This window comes from Oncorhynchus nerka, linkage group LG21 (assembly GCF_034236695.1).
Source record: "Oncorhynchus nerka isolate Pitt River linkage group LG21, Oner_Uvic_2.0, whole genome shotgun sequence".
NCBI classification, from domain to species: Eukaryota; Metazoa; Chordata; class Actinopteri; order Salmoniformes; family Salmonidae; genus Oncorhynchus; species Oncorhynchus nerka.
This window is the reverse complement of record NC_088416.1, coordinates 17,920,414-17,936,334: the sequence shown is the minus strand read 5'-3', so window position 1 is coordinate 17,936,334 and position 15,921 is coordinate 17,920,414. Positions and strand designations below refer to the sequence as shown.

At 42.6% G+C, this 15,921-nt stretch overlaps 1 protein-coding gene across 6 annotated transcripts in view; it reads left to right on the top strand.

Moving 5' to 3' along the window:
• Positions 1 to 629: 629 nt before the first annotated feature.
• LOC115103991 (pre-B-cell leukemia transcription factor 1-like) overlaps positions 630 to 15,921 on the top strand; it is a 52,805-nt gene continuing 37,513 nt past the window's right edge. For 2 of the 6 annotated variants that reach the window (XR_003859682.2, XR_003859681.2), the window contains exons 1-2: positions 630 to 1,984; positions 11,724 to 11,797. Coding sequence is in view for 3 of the 6 variants with exons in the window: in XM_065006396.1 (XP_064862468.1) it covers positions 1,806 to 1,984; positions 9,908 to 10,021; positions 11,724 to 11,797 (367 nt within the window). In the remaining 3 variants the exon portion in view is untranslated. Of the gene's footprint in view, positions 1,985 to 9,907; positions 10,022 to 11,720; positions 11,798 to 15,921 lie in introns of those variants that run through there. The other 4 variants (XM_065006396.1, XM_029625103.2, XM_029625101.2 and 1 more) reach the window with 4 other exon arrangements.

Sequence of the window (15,921 nt, the reverse complement as noted above, 5' to 3'; positions counted from 1 at the left end):
AATTTGACACATTTTTTGTAGATTAATAATGAGATGCTTCAATATTGGTCCCAGTACTGTATGATTCAGTCATTGATTTGGTCAATGGGTTGAGCGTGGTGGTAATTCAATCGATTGACAGTTCAGGGTTGAGGTGATCTTGACAGTAAAGAAAGCTTGCACTACTAATTACAATTGTGTCAGACTGACACTTAGCCAAGTCCAATAAGTACACTTATTCAAACTCATCCCCTTGATCTGCCCCCTGCAAATGTAGTGTATCACCTGTGCCACTGAGGTCAAGACCTCTTGGCAGTATACTATTGTAGCAGAAGTGCTTCCTTGAAGTCCTTTGACATAAATAGGAACGATGCCCAATTGCCAGCCTTAGCTCAGTGGGCTAACACTGTTCAGTGTCATACAGATGACATGGGTCATCTGCATGTCAGGGAAGTGGTTCAAAACAAAAGTCTAAATTAGCCCTGGATTAGTTTATATGAAACAGGAAAATATTTCAATAAAATGGAAGGTAAATATCTCATCAATAAGATCTGACAGCCTAGGTGCGGTGACGCAGTTGCATTATGAATTGAACGCGCGATATTGTATAGTCAGTTTGCTGTGGCTTCGTGAGCAGAAGGGTGGAAAACGCCAACCTTTATCCTGCAAAAATAAAAGGATCAGAGAAAACACACACTCTACTGCAGCCGAGAGTGTAATGGAATTCAACTTGCCGTGGCTGACCGGTGGAAAATGCCATTATAACTTTCAGCAAACATTTTCTTCCTCAAACGTGGTTTTTATGTGGGAGGAGAGTGACTGTCCCACTGAGGACCCGTGAAAATACACGGTTGATCATCTTGTTAGCTAACTATTTAGCATGCCAGTGTCGTTGCCTTATTAACTAGCGTTGCCCACTTGCTACATTTTTGTTTGGAATTGATCAATCATTTGCGATGATGTGATTCTATTTTAGCACACATCAATTTAGCTATGTTTTGAGCTTCAACATTGTGGTCCCACTTTAAAAAAAATATATATATATATCAACTTAGCTAGCGTTATTTACTTGCGCCAGCATAGTTATCTAAATAAACCCACATGTTGCCTGTTATTTGCATAGCTAGTGTTATCAAATTATAGTCAATCAGTTATTTTCTTTACCGATGCCATACGAGTTTGTTTTATGCACAAGAAGTGTCTAGCTAACTGGCTAATTTGGTCATTAGCTACACCAGCTAGCGCGAGCTGGTATGTGAACGACGCACACTGGTCCTCGCGCAGCTTTTTCCCTGTCTGGGTAAACAATACTCTTTTTTTTGATAAGCCCCTTCTGAACCACCGCGAGTGTGATTTATTGATGTATGCATCTAGCTAGCAAGGTGTTGCCACATTTGGTTTTGTCTTTATTTTTTTGCATTATTTTGAATGCATATTTTATTTGCCGGACATAACGATTTTCTTGTATTAGCGCGAGGCGCTGTCTGCCAGCTCCCTACTTAGGTGCATGTGTCCGTTGCTTTCCCCCCCCCCTGTATATTTCTTAGGGCTACACAGCTAGCTTGACAGTTGCTTAGCTAGCAGCATTTATTCGCTATATATAGCAGCTTGCCCCGGTTATTGACATCGGCGTGTAAGCACAAATCGTTTATGAATGTGGAACTGCTTTGGAATGATTTTTTTTAGGTTAACTAACGTTAGCTGGCTGTAATTAATTACTATCAGCCAGTGGCGTATGATTTGTGCTGGGGGTTTCATTGTTAACTAGCTATCAGGCTAACTGTGAATTCGATTGTGAGGAAAGGACCTACATTTTTTAAGTAGCTATGGATGATCAAACGCGAATGCTGGCGGGTCTCACCGGACTCGGCGGGTTATCACAAGGCGACGTTGGCGACCCAGACTCGGTTAGGAAACAGCTCGGTCAACCTCAACAAGACATTGGGGATATTCTACAACAGATCATGGCAATCACAGACGAAAGCTTGGACGAGGCGCAGGCCAGGTAAGAAACGAGCTGCGAGGGAAATTTGGAGCGAAAATGAGACGATATGTTTTTTGTTAATGCTTTCGTCTTGTTTTCTGTTGCTCGCTTTGTTGCCTGTTACAGTACAATGATGGATATTTTTTGATGTGATGCACGCTGCTTTATTCAGTCACTTGTGGTTTGTCAACAGAAGATTTCATTTATCTGACTAATAATTTAATGGAGGGCTACACGAATAAAGGAAGCAGGCTCATACATACACACAGAATATTTCTATAGCCTAGCCCATTGGTGCCAAACATACGGCCCAGGTGCCATATCCGGCCCACGAGGGGTCCAATCATGCAATCTTTGAGTAAAATCGTTTTTATTTTTGTGTGGAGGAAAACAGTCAAAATACTTTAAATTACTAAAACAAAATCTTAACTGTATAAATGATAATGGAGCTACACTCATACAGTTTCTTGACTGTGTCGAGCACTCCAAAAAAAATCACAAATTAAAGCTTTCCGATTTTTGAAGGCAGGGAAATATAACATATTTTCAGTGCAGCTCTCCGTACCTCGTTGAAGACAATGCGGCCCTGGGACAAAATTAGTTTGACACCTCTGGTTTAGCCCATTCATAGATGCTAACCACCTTTAACGCCTAGTGACAATGGTGTCTTCTGGCTAGTGAGCCCCACGCATAAGCTAAAAGGTAACATGCATCGCTTGTGGTACAGTTTTGGAAACATAATGATTGTATCTTTCATAGCAGCAAGAAATCATTTTCAAAAAACAAAAGGTTAAATTACCGCTCACTTTTTTTTTACTGTGCTTTAGGGTTCCCACGTGGCCATATTTCCAAGATAAAGCGCTTGTTTTACCTGTGCTAATTGGCAGCGTATCCAAACACCTGTCTGTAAACAGAAGACTGTCGCCACACAAACGTGTTGTCACTGAAAAATACTTTCGGCTGCAACTGTTACAACAGGTTAAAGCAGTATACAGCAAGTGTAAATTTTGCATTTGTGAAAAATGTTTTGATGTGATATGAAAGGCTGCTTTATGTTTCTAGAAACGTACCGCAATTGAGAATCTATTCACGTTTAGATGGCGTATTTGGCTGTTTTTGGCTGGCAGAGCCAAGGTCTTTGGACTAAAGAGTTAAATAAAGGTATGTGAAATGTCAGAATAATAGAAGAGTGATTTATTTCATTCTTTTATTTCTACACATTCCCAGTGGGTCAGAAGTTTACATTCACTCAATTAGTATTTGGTAGCATTGCCTTTAAATTGTTTAACTTGGGTCAAACGTTTTGGTTAGCCTTCCACAAGCTTCCCACAATAAGTTGGGGGAATTTTGGCCCATTTCTCCTGACAGAGATGGTGTAACTGAGTCAGGTTTGTAGGCCTAATTGCTCACACAGGCTTTTTCAGTTCTGCCCACACATTTTCTATAGGATTGAAGTCATGGCTTTGCTGGCTTCTCCAATACCTTGACTTTGTTGTCCTTAAGTCATTTTGCCACAACTTTGGAAGTATGCTTGATGTCATTGTCCATTTGGAAGACCATTTGCGACCAAGCTTTAACTTCCTGACTGATGTCTTGAGATGTTGCTTCAATATAATATAGTCCCTCCTGCAGCAAAGCACCCCCACAACATGATGCTGCCACCCCTGTGCTGCACAATTGGGATGGCGTTCTTTGGCTTGCAAGCCTCCCCCTTTTTCCTCCAAACATAACATTGGTCATTATGGCCAAATCGTTCCATTTTTGTTTCATCAGACCAGAGGACATTTCTCCAAAAAGTACGATCTTCGTCCCCATGTGCAGTTGCAAACCGTAGTCTGGCTTTTTTATAGCGTTTTTGGAGCAGTGGCTTCTTCCTTGCTGAGCGGCCTTTCAGGTTATGTCGATATAAGACTCATTTTACTGTGGATATAGATACTTTTGTACCTGTTTCCTCCATTTTCACAAGGTCCTTTGCTGCTGTTCTGGGATTGATTTTCACTTCTCGCACCAAGTACGTTCATCTCTAGGAGACAGAACACGTCTCCTTTCTGAGCGGTATGACGGCTGTGTGGTCCCATGGTGTTTATACTTGCGTACTATTGTTTTGACAGATGAACGTGGTACCTTCAGGCATTTGGAAATTGCTCCCAAGGATGAATTAGACTTGTGGGGTCTACAATTTTTATTTTTATTTTATCTCTGGCTGATCTTGGCTGATTTCTTTTGTTTTTTTCCCATGATGTCAAGCAAAGAGGCACTGAGTTTGAAGGTAGGCCTTGAAAATACATCCACAGGTACACCTCCAATAGGCTAATTGACATAATTTGAGTCAATCAGACGTTTCTAAAGCCATGACATCATTTTCTGAAATGTTCTAAGTTGTTTAAAGGCACAGTCAACTTAGTGTTTGTAAACTTCTGACCCACTGGAATTGTGATACAGTGAAATAATCCCTCTAAACAATTGTTGTAAAAATGACTTGTGGATCCACAAAGTGGATGTCTTGACCGACTTGCCAAAACTGTAGTTTGTTAACAAGAAATGTGTGGAGTGTTTTAATGACTCCAACCCCAGTGTACTTCCGACTTCAACTATGCAAATAGCACATCTGATTTAGCTCCTAGGTAGTTGGAAAGCCAGGGCAAACAGTGTTACCCGGGTTATGTAAAATGTAACATTCAGATCTATGATACCTTGTCGGTTAACCTCGATCTCTTGAAAAGTGGGCATGACTACATGAAAGCTGAAGTTTTCCCCAATGTGTTGAGTTTAAACAAGTTTTTGGCTGTCGTCAAATGACCATGCCATGTGACAGTAGTGCGTGTAGTATAAATACATTTTCAGTTCACACTTTTAAAGACACATTTCAACTTGTTTAACTCTGCTAAGGGTTAGTACTATCTACGATTGTTCAACCTACATCCTAATGGTGTGTGTCAGACCACCATTTTTAAAATAAAAAGTGGATGAAGGTTGTGAAGTCACTTTTCCTCTTTCAATTACATTAGCATTCATTTAGTGTTGTTATTTTATTTATTAACATTTTATTTTATGTTACATCACTGAACACATGCAAGCGCAATCAAACAATTTTTTCCCATCACAGGCCTGCCAAATTGTTAGCCCTCCTAGATAAATGGTGTGTTAGTGCTATCCGGGATCCCATAAGTCTTACCGAACCTTAACTCTTACCTTAGCAAATTTTAACATCCATGTGGTAAGGATGTCCCAAAGAACCCAGATAGCAAGGACCATTTAGGAATGCGTCCCAAATGGCACCGTGTTCCCTATATAGTGCACATTTTTTTTTGCATATTGCACTATATTTGGACACATAAATACACTTGATTAATCTCCAACATTGTCATTAGCATAGATAATCAGGCTGCCTTTAATTGAGCCGTCGCTGTCGGTGATCTTTTGAAATTCAAATGGTCGTTAGTTAAAATGTTGGAGGGACTTCACTTGTGTGGGCTTGTAAAAGTTATTTCTATTGCCAGATCTGATATGACACGTCAACATAGCTATGGAAATATAATAGCATGGTGTAGTTATAGGACATGTTAATCAGTTTTGACAGAGCAATCAATAATATTTTAGGTCTTTCACTTCACTTGTTAATGCATGCATAATATATGTTTGCATATGACTCTTGGTGTGTGTGCATGACAATAAGCAAATTGCCCATATTCATATGCCATGTGACTTTGAGGAGCTGTAGGTCAGCTGAATTCAGAGGGGGGGGGGGTTCAGAATTGTGAACAAAAGACCCGGCTGTCCCAATACGAGACCAGTGTGTGTGATGTCATTTGCTAGTGATTTTCCACCACACATTTGACCACCTGGTTCTCTTAATTAATTCACTCCCTCCCGTCCTCGTGGTGTGCAATCCTTTTCATTTTGCAAGGGGTGCAATCAATTCTCCTAAAACGTGTACGGGAGTGCAGCTGTCTGAATCTAGTTTCTATTAATGAGATGGGGGTGCTGGACGCTACACCCACAGCTTATGATGATTCTGATGAACTCAAGGATATTACCTTTACTGTTAAGGGTATAACTCTGAGACGTAACTAACTGGAATACGTGTTCAAGAAAAAAAATAGGCCCAAAATAATTTACATTTACATTTAAGTCATTTAGCAGACGCTCTTATCCAGAGCGACTTACAAATTGGTGCGTTCACCTTAAGACATCCAGTGGAACAGCCACTTTACAATAGTGCATCTAAATCTTTTAAGGGGGAGTGAGAAGGATTACTTTATCCTATCCTAGGTATTCCTGAAAGAGGTGGGGTTTCAGGTGTCTCCGGAAGGTGGTGATTGACTCCGCTGTCCTGGCGTCGTGAGGGAGTTTGTTCCACCATTGGGGGGCCAGAGCAGCGAACAGTTTTGACTGGGCTGCGCGGGAACTGTACTTCCTCAGTGGTAGGGAGGCGAGCAGGCCAGAGGTGGATGAACGCAGTGCCCTTGTTTGGGTGTAGGGCCTGATCAGAGCCTGGAGGTACTGAGGTGCCGTTCCCCTCACAGCTCCGTAGGCAAGCACCATGGTCTTGTAGCGGATGCGAGCTTCAACTGGAAGCCAGTGGAGAGAGCGGAGGAGCGGGGTGACGTGAGAGAACTTGGGAAGGTTGAACACCAGACGGGCTGCGGCGTTCTGGATGAGTTGTAGGGTTTAATGGCACAGGCAGGGAGCCCAGCCAACAGCGAGTTGCAGTAATCCAGACGGGAGATGACAAGTGCCTGGATTAGGACCTGCGCTGCTTCCTGTGTGAGGCAGGGTCGTACTCTGCGGATGTTGTAGAGCATGAACCTACAAGAACGGGCCACCGCCTTGATGTTAGTTGAGAACGACAGGGTGTTGTCCAGGATCACGCCAAGGTTCTTAGCGCTCTGGGAGGAGGACACAATGGAGTTGTCAACCGTGATGGCGAGATCATGGAACGGGCAGTCCTTCCCCGGGAGGAAGAGCAGCTCCGTCTTGCCGAGGTTCAGCTTGAGGTGGTGATCCGTCATCCACACTGATATGTCTGCCAGACATGCAGAGATGCGATTCGCCACCTGGTCATCAGAAGGGGGAAAGGAGAAGATTAATTGTGTGTCGTCTGCATAGCAATGATAGGAGAGACCATGTGAGGTTATGACAGAGCCAAGTGACTATAATATAACTATAATGTTTGTGTGTGTACAATGTTGAAGACTTTTTTTTTTTTTTCTCTCTCAATGTCTATGGTGTGTGCATGATGTGGTTGAGTTTTTGGATGTCTGTGGTATAGATTTATACTCTGTGTCTGAGAGATGTTCAGAGTTAAGTAGTTAGTTCATTTTTTAAAATGTATTATTATTTTTACTTGCCTAGCATTTTTCGGCGCATGATTAGGTAGGCCTAGCCTCTTTTTATTTTTTTATTTTATTTTTTTAGTCTGGGATTGGATTAGTCCATCGAGTAGAGGTCGACCGACCGATTAATTGGAATGGCCTATTAATTAGGGCCGATTTCAAGTTCTCATAACAATCGGAAATCTGTATTTTTGGGGGACGATTTTTAAAAATGTATTTATTATTAAAAAATATATTTTTATTTAACTAGGCAAGTCAGTTAAGAACACATTCTTATTTTCAGTGAAGGCCTAGGAACGGTGGGTTAACTGCCTTGTTCAGGGGCAGAATGACAGATTTTCAGCTCCAATCTTGCAACCTTACAGTTAACAAGTCCAACGCAATAACGACCTGCCTCTCTCGTTTCACTCCACAAGGAGACTGCCTGTTACTCGAATGCAGTAAGCAAAGGTAAGTTGCTAGCTAGCATTAAACTTCTCTTATAAAAAACAATCAATCATAATCACTAGTTAACTACACATGGTTGATGATATTACTAGATATTATCTAGCGTGTCCTGCGTTGCATATAATCTGACTGAGCATACAAGTATCTGACTGAGTGGTGGTAGGCAGAAGCAGGCGCGTAAACATTCATTCAAACAGCACTTTCGTGCGTTTTGCCAGCAGCTCTTTGTTGTGCGTCAAGCATTGCGCTGTTTATGACTTCAAGCCTCTCAACTCCCGAGATGAGGCTCGTGTAACCGAAGTGAAATGGCTAGCTAGTTAGCGCGCGCTAATCGTCGTTGTGTTGCTGGTTCGAGCCCAGGGAGGAGAGGGACAGAAGCTATACTGTTACACTGGCAATACTAAAGTGCCTATAAGAACATTCAATAGTCAAAGGTTAATGAAATACAAATGGTATAGAGAAATAGTCCTATAATTCCTATAATAACTACAACCTAAAACTTCTTACCCGGGAATATTGAAGACTTATGTTAAAAGGAACCACCAGCTTTCATATGTTCTCATGTTCTGAGCAAGGAACTGAAACGTTAGCTTTCTTACTTGGCACATATTGCACTTTTACTTTCTTCTCCAACACTTTGTTTTTGCATTATTTAAACCAAATTGAACATGTTTCATTATTTATGAGGCTAAATTGATTTTATTGATGCATTATATTAAGTTCAAATAAGTGTTCATTGAGTATTGTTGTAATTGTCATTATTACAAATAAATACAGTTTAAAAATCGGCCGATTAATCGGTATTGGCTATTTTGTCCCCCAATAATCGGCATCGGCATTGAAAAATCATCATCGGTCGACCTCTAATCAAGAGGATACTTATGATTCCCACCCCCTACCAGACTACAGCATGCCAATCCATATCAGGGCATCTCTGGTACTAATTAAAGAGTTGCAGCTCACCACCACTACTCTGACTTGGATAGCATTTTTGGAACAATTAAACATAGGCAATATTTTTCTGAGAAGGGATTCAATGAGTCTGTCAAGAAGGCGCTTAATGTTTGCCCTAGGATAGACCGAGCATGCGTCTCTGGCACTCCTAAAGGAGTTCTACCACCACTCCTACTCCTGTTGTTTACATGTCTCCGGCCATCTCATCTGAGGATGGAGTCAGAAACTCTTAGGCAGCAGCTAAAGCCTATTCTGAGGTGTAAGGTTGTCACGGTACCAGTATCAGACTGAACTCTTGGGTCCTTTAAGAAAAATCTACTGCATGTAAAATATTGTGTGCTATAGCTTGGGAAATAAACATAATTATGGGTGACAACGTAAGGCTATTTGTTTTCAGCATTAGGACTGTTTTCTTTAGAAAAAGTAGTCTGCTTTATGTTTTTTTTTTGCCATGATACCGCTGAGTATCGTGACAACCCTAATTAGTTGTATATGCAGGTCTGAAGACCTGAGATGCTCTAGATCAGTGAAATTACTCACTAGTAGTTTCTCTCAGCAGAGGTAGGCTAGATTGATTTATTTTTTATTTGAAAGTTTAACAAAATACAAACACAGTATACATTTGAAAACGTGCCAGGGATGAAAGTTAATTACGTATTTCAATACAGCAGCAAGATGGAGAAAGTCAATGGACTGTTTTCGACTTGGACATGATATAGCCCATCATGGATTAGCCCTAGTCCATGATTTTAGATGGTCTGATAAAGGCCTATTCAATCCTATGATTTACATTTTAGCCTTTGATTTTGGACTGATTGCTCTCCTAGGCCAAATAGGTGACCTCCACTTTTTTTTGGTGTATCTCTGCACATGCAGACACACGCCATCAAATGTAGCCTGCCTAGGCCATGCATGCCACCTGTGGGGCCCCTTGCATGCATGAATGCATACATAGCTCTTATACTGACCTGGGGAGGGGGACTGTCTGGACTGGGTGGCAGGAGAGAACAGATGAGATGGCTGGACATGTACCTGGTCTGACCCAGTGTGGTAGGATGGCTGTTTTACTATCTGGGGTGGCATCGGCGATAACAAATGAGGAGGAGGAGGAGACGACGACGACGACAACAACAGTGCCATACTAGTGCACTACCACTCAACCTGTCCTGCCCGCCCCTCACCCTCTCCCCTATTACCCCATATCCAGATGCTGGCCAGAGGAGTCGCCGGCGCACTGGGGCGGATCGGATGACCCCGCAGAGGGAGGGGGAGCTGGGGGGGGCACGGCAGGGGGTGGCCTGCCACTCAACTTCCAGCACAGGTCAGTAGTGTACAGGACCCACAGGACTGACCGCATGCCCCATGAGAGCACGAGCACCAGCTCCTGCTCATACCCCCCCTGACCCCCATCTCCCTCCATGGCCCCCCTCCCACTCAAATCCTCTCACTTGCAAAATAAATAAAAATTGCTCAGTGAGACAACACTGTAATTAGAGGTTAAATAAAAATATAGAATTAAGACTGACACACAGGTGGACACAATTATGCACTCGCTCAAACAAGTAATGTAACGAGCGATTCCCTCGTTATCAGCAGACACATCAATATACACTTCTTCTCGGCGTATAAATACTCACGCATTTCCGCATATGATATAGCCGAGGTTAGGCCTCCTACATGGACACAACTGGTGTTGAGGTTAGGCGTTGCCTACTCATTCATACGTTGTATTATGGTTGTTTCCTTCTCTCTCTGATGCCTGTGTCGGGAATGTTTCAAAACAGCTCATCAATTGAACACCTTTTTACCTTTGTCATGCTCCCCTTTTGGGTAGTAATTATTTTGACCTGTATTTTTTTTGGTCAATTTATTTTATCCATCAAATCCATGACTGTATGTTTTAGCTGTTGCATATTTCAGCACGTGATTCCCCAATGTATTTAATGAGTTTGAATATGAGATGTTTTGTGGTTTTATAAATAGGCATAGATGCAAAAAAAATCAAAATTATCATAAACGTCCCTTCAGTTGGGGATCACAGCTCTAGGGAGTTATCATGACACTCTGGAAGGGCTCAATATTAAGCTCTTCACTGACGCTGCACAGATCAGAGCAATGAGGAATATGTGAGTCATGTTTCTGTGTGTGTGTTGTGTCAGGGATTTTCAAACTTTAATGTCAAGGCCTCCTAAATATTATGAGCCCCTGGGCAAGGACCCCCTACTAAAATTGAATTTTCACGAGCTGCCATTTAAATTCCAGAGCCGCATGCAGCTTCGCAATCTTTGCAATGACTACCAGTGGTAATCCTGCAATCCTACACATTTTGCAATGAGGTTGAGAGAGAATTTTGCCGTTTTAAAGCAAATTTCTTGCTATTCTAAACATTTTGCCATGGCTTATGCCGTGTTCATATGCTATCAGAGCAGTATTGGGTACCTAACTAAGTTTTGTTTGGGGTGCCCTCCGTCGGAAATAATAATAATTTGGATGGGTACCCTTGGAGGTTGGGGCCCCAGGGCACATGCCCTGCGTGCTCGTTAGTAATAAGGCCCTGGTCTACCAGTGATGGCGCCTGGCCCATTTTTAGTTTGTGTTTGCATAATTTAATTTTCTAATTGAGAGTTTATAATATAATTAAAGTCAAGTGTTGCTGAGTGGGTGTTCAGCAGAGTATGCTTTCACCAAAAAATTACTGCGTGTATAAAAGTAACATGGCTTTGGCGGTAACTTGATAACAAGTGCTATGGGGGACCAAGATATTAAGCTCAATGTGAAACAGAGTGTGTGATAATACAACTACTTCTTTCTTTTTTTTTAATGAGCTTTTATAAGTCCATTAATACAGACCTTGCACTACTAGATCAATGCTGGATGGACGAACCTCATCGACTCTAATTTAGCTTGCTTTTCCATTCATATGCTATGAAATGACTAGGACAAGCAGGCATATATTCTAATCTTACCTCCAACTCGCTCTCTTTCTTCTCCCTCTCTCGCTCTCTCTCCTTTCTTGCCGGCAGGAAACACGCCCTGAACTGTCACAGAATGAAGCCTGCCCTCTTCAGCGTTCTGTGTGAGATCAAAGAGAAGACCGGTGAGTCTCCACTTTTTGTTCTCAACTATAATCCCAGTCTTCCTGAATCTCAGTTCTACTAAAATGTCCACTCAATAGGAATTGTTTTATAACACAAACCCACATTTCTGTGGAAAAGAATACAATTTTATTGTCAGTTACCTTACTCCTCTCCACACATTTCAAAGCATTGGATTGGTGTAAGCATGAGCTGGGGAGTTTCCACAATCTCTCTTATGCCAGTGCTTTCCTTTTTAAATCGATGAAGGGAAGTGCAGAACTTGAACGAGCACTCGTTCACTGGGTCCTATAGGCCCTGGTCAAAAGAAGTGCTCTATCTAGGGAAGAAGGTGCCATTTGGGTTGCGGACCAGAACTCTGCACCAATATTTTCAGGTTGTTTCAGACATATAGGCCTTATGGGTGCTTCTATTGGTTCGTTAATGGAAACCTTGGCACCTGGTTCATTACCTATTGATACCTCCGAACACTATTGACTGGATATTGATCTCATTGGTTGATTTGGTAACTAAGGTTTGAAAGGAAAGTAGGTGGTTGTTTTTGTTATGCTGAGCTGATCTTAACCTGCTGGAAGCAAACGAGCTAATATCATCAATTTGAACTACATTTTCTGTGTCTGTGCAATTTCAAAGGGCAGGGATAGAATCTGCGACACTACCCTATATATACAAAAGTATGTGGAAATCCCTTTGAATTAGTGGATTCGGCTATTTCAGCCACACCCGTTGTTTACAGGTGTATACAGTTGAGTACATAGCCATGCAATCTCCATAGACAAACATTGGCAGTAAAATGGCCTTCCTGAAGATCTTAGTGACTTTCAATATGGCACCGTCATAGGATGCCACCTTTCCAACAAGTCAGTTCATCAAATTTCTGTCCCGGTCAACTGTAAGTGCTGTTATGGTGAAGTGGAAATGTCTCGGAGCAACAACTGCTCAGTTGCTTTAGGGGTAGGCCTCACAAATCTCAGAGTGGGACCACTGAAGCGCATAGCTTGTAAAAAATAATTCCTTGGTTGCAACACTCGAGATCCAAACTGCCTCTGGAAGCAACGTCAGTACAAGAACAGTTCATTGGGAGGTTCATGAAATGGGTTTTCAAGTCCGAGCAGCCGCACACAAGCCTAAGATCACCATGTGCAATGCCAAGAGTCGGGCTGAGTGGTGTAACCACCATTATTGGACTCTGGAGCAGTGGAGACGCGTTTGATGAATTGATGAATTTCGCTTCACAATCTGGCAGTCCGACAGACAAATCTGGTTTTGGCAGATGCCAGAAGAATGCTACCTACCCAATGCATAGTGCCAACGATAAAGTTTGGTGGAGAAATAATGGTCTGGGGCTTTATTCTCTCTTTTTTTCGGGTTAGGCCCGAAAGGAGAATCTTAACGCCACAGCATACAATTACATTCTAGACGATACTGTGCTTCCAACTTTATTGCAACAGTTCAGGGAAGGCCCTTTCCTGTTTTAGTATAACAATGCCCCCTTTCACAAAGCGAGGTCCATACAGAAATGGTTTGTTGATCGGCGTGGAAGAACTTGACTGGCTTGCACAGAGCCCTGACCTCAACCCGATCGAACACCTTTGAGATGAATTGGAATTATGATTGCGAGCCAGGACCATTCGCCCAACATCAGTCCCTGACCTCCCTATTGCTCTTGTGGCTGAATGGAAGCAAGTCCCCGCAGCAATGTTCAAACATCTAGTGGAATGCCTTCCCGGAAGAGTGGATGCTGTTAAAGCAGCAAAGGAGGGGACCAACTCCATATTAATGCCCATGATTTTGGAATGAGATGTTTGATGAGCAGTCCACATACTGCCCGGGCGGCAGGGTAGCCTAGTGGTTAGAGCATTGGACTAGTAACTGGAAGGTTGCAAGTTCAAATCCCCGAGCTGACAAGGTACAAAATCTGTCGTTCTGCCCCTGAACAGGCAGTTAACCCACTGTTCCTAGGCCGTCATTGAAAATAAGAATTTGTTCTTAACTGACTTGCCTAGTAAAATAAAGGTAAAATAAATTTAAAAAAACTTTTGGTCACGTAGTGCAGCTTTTCCAGACCAGCCATGGCTCTCGTTAAAAAGTTCTTAGTTCCTATCTTATTAGCTATTCTAGTCAGCTAGCGCTCTCTGGTATGGTTCAAAGGAGGAGGCCGGCTCAGGAGTGGAGGGATGGATGGATGGCAGATTGATGGTTATGGTGGCTAGCGTGGGAGGAGAGAGGCTGGGCTTTAGAGCTACCTGCCCTCCTTCTTTCTCCACTCTTACCTCTCCTTTTCATGGATTCACTCTTTTCCCTGCCTTAATTACTTCCCCATCCTCCTCTACTCTCCCCTTTTCTTGCCCTCTCTCCTCTCCCCTTTATATCGCTCTCCTTTTGTAATACAGTTAGAAAGTGCTGCTGAACTGCTGCCTGTTATGGCGACCTGTCAGCAGTGCATTATTGCTCTCTCCTCATAGGAACAGAGTAGGCTGGAAGGGGTAGGATAGCCTGTTGCCCAGGCAACCCACTGCCTTGTTTACCCTGATGCCTTTGATTTTTCACATAAGCTTTCTGGTGGACAGAGGCCTGAAAATGTGTGGCTGGATGGAATGGAGGCATAGAGCACCAATGGTTATAGGTTAAACCAGTTTGGTTTGGATGTCACCTTTAGCTTTGCCATGGTTATTACTTGAAATACACTAAACAAAATATATAAACGCAACATGCAACTATTTCAAAGATTTGACTGAGTTACTGTTCATATAAGGAAAACAGTCGATATTAAATTAATGCATTTGACCCTAATCTATGGATTTCTTATGACTGGGAATACAGATAAGCATCTGTTGGTCACAGATACCTTTTTTTAAAGTAGGGGTGGGGATAATAAGACCAGTCAGTATCTGGTGTGACCACCATTTGCCTCATGCAGCGCGACACATCTCCTTCTAATAGAGTTGATCAGGCTGTTGATTGTGGCCTGTGGAATGTTGTCCCACTCTTCAATGGCTGTGTGAAGTTGCTGTATATTGGCGGGAACTGGAACGCACTGTCGCACACATCGATCCAGAGCATCCCACACATGCTCAATGGGTGACATGCCTGGTGAGTATGCAGGCAATGGAAGAACTGGGACATTTTTAGCTTCCAGGAATTGTGTACAGATCCTTGCGACATGGGGCAGTGCATTATCATGCTGAAACGTGAGGTGATGGCAGCGGAGGAATGGCACAATAATTGACCTCAGGATCTCGTCACAGTATCTTTGTGCATTCAAATTGCCATCGATTAAATATTTGTTCATTGTCCATAGCTTACGCCTGCCCATACCATAGCCCCACCGCCACCATGGAGCACTCTGTTCACAACGTTGACATCAGCAAACCGCTCGCCCACACAACGCCTTACACGCTGTCTGCCTTCTGCCTGGTACAGTTGCAACCGGGCTTCATCCCTGAAGAGCACACTTCTCCAGTGTGCCAGTGACCATCGAAGGTGAGCATTTGCCCACTGAAGTTGGTTACAACGCAGAACTGCAGTCAGGTCAATCAAGACCCTGGCGCTTTGAGCTTCTCTGAGACGATTTCTGACAGTTTGTTGTGCATACCCGCAGTTTCATCAGCTGTCTGGATGGCTCATCTTAGACGATCCTGCAGGTGAAGAAGCCGTATGTGGAGGTCCTTGACTGGTGTGCTTACACGTGGTCTGCGCTTGTGAGGCCGGTTGGACGTACTGCCAAATTCTCTAAAATGACGTTTGAGGTGGCTTATGGTAGAAAAATTAACATTAAATTCTCTGGTGGACATTCCTGCAGTCAGCATGCCAATTGCACGCGCCCTCATATGTGGGTTGCGTGACGACTAGAGGTCGACCGATTTATGATTTTTCAATGCCGATACCGATTTTAATAGACCAGTTTTTGTATGTGTGTGTGTGTGTAATAATGACAATTACAACTTAACTTTAATATAATACATAAATAAAAATCTATTTAGTCTCAAATAAATAATTAAACATGTTCAATTTGGTTTAAATAATGCAAAAACAGTGTTGAAGAAAGTGAAAGTGCAATAGGTGCAGTAAAAAAAAGCTAACGTTTCAGTTCCTTGCTCAGGACATATGAAAGCTTGTGGTTCAA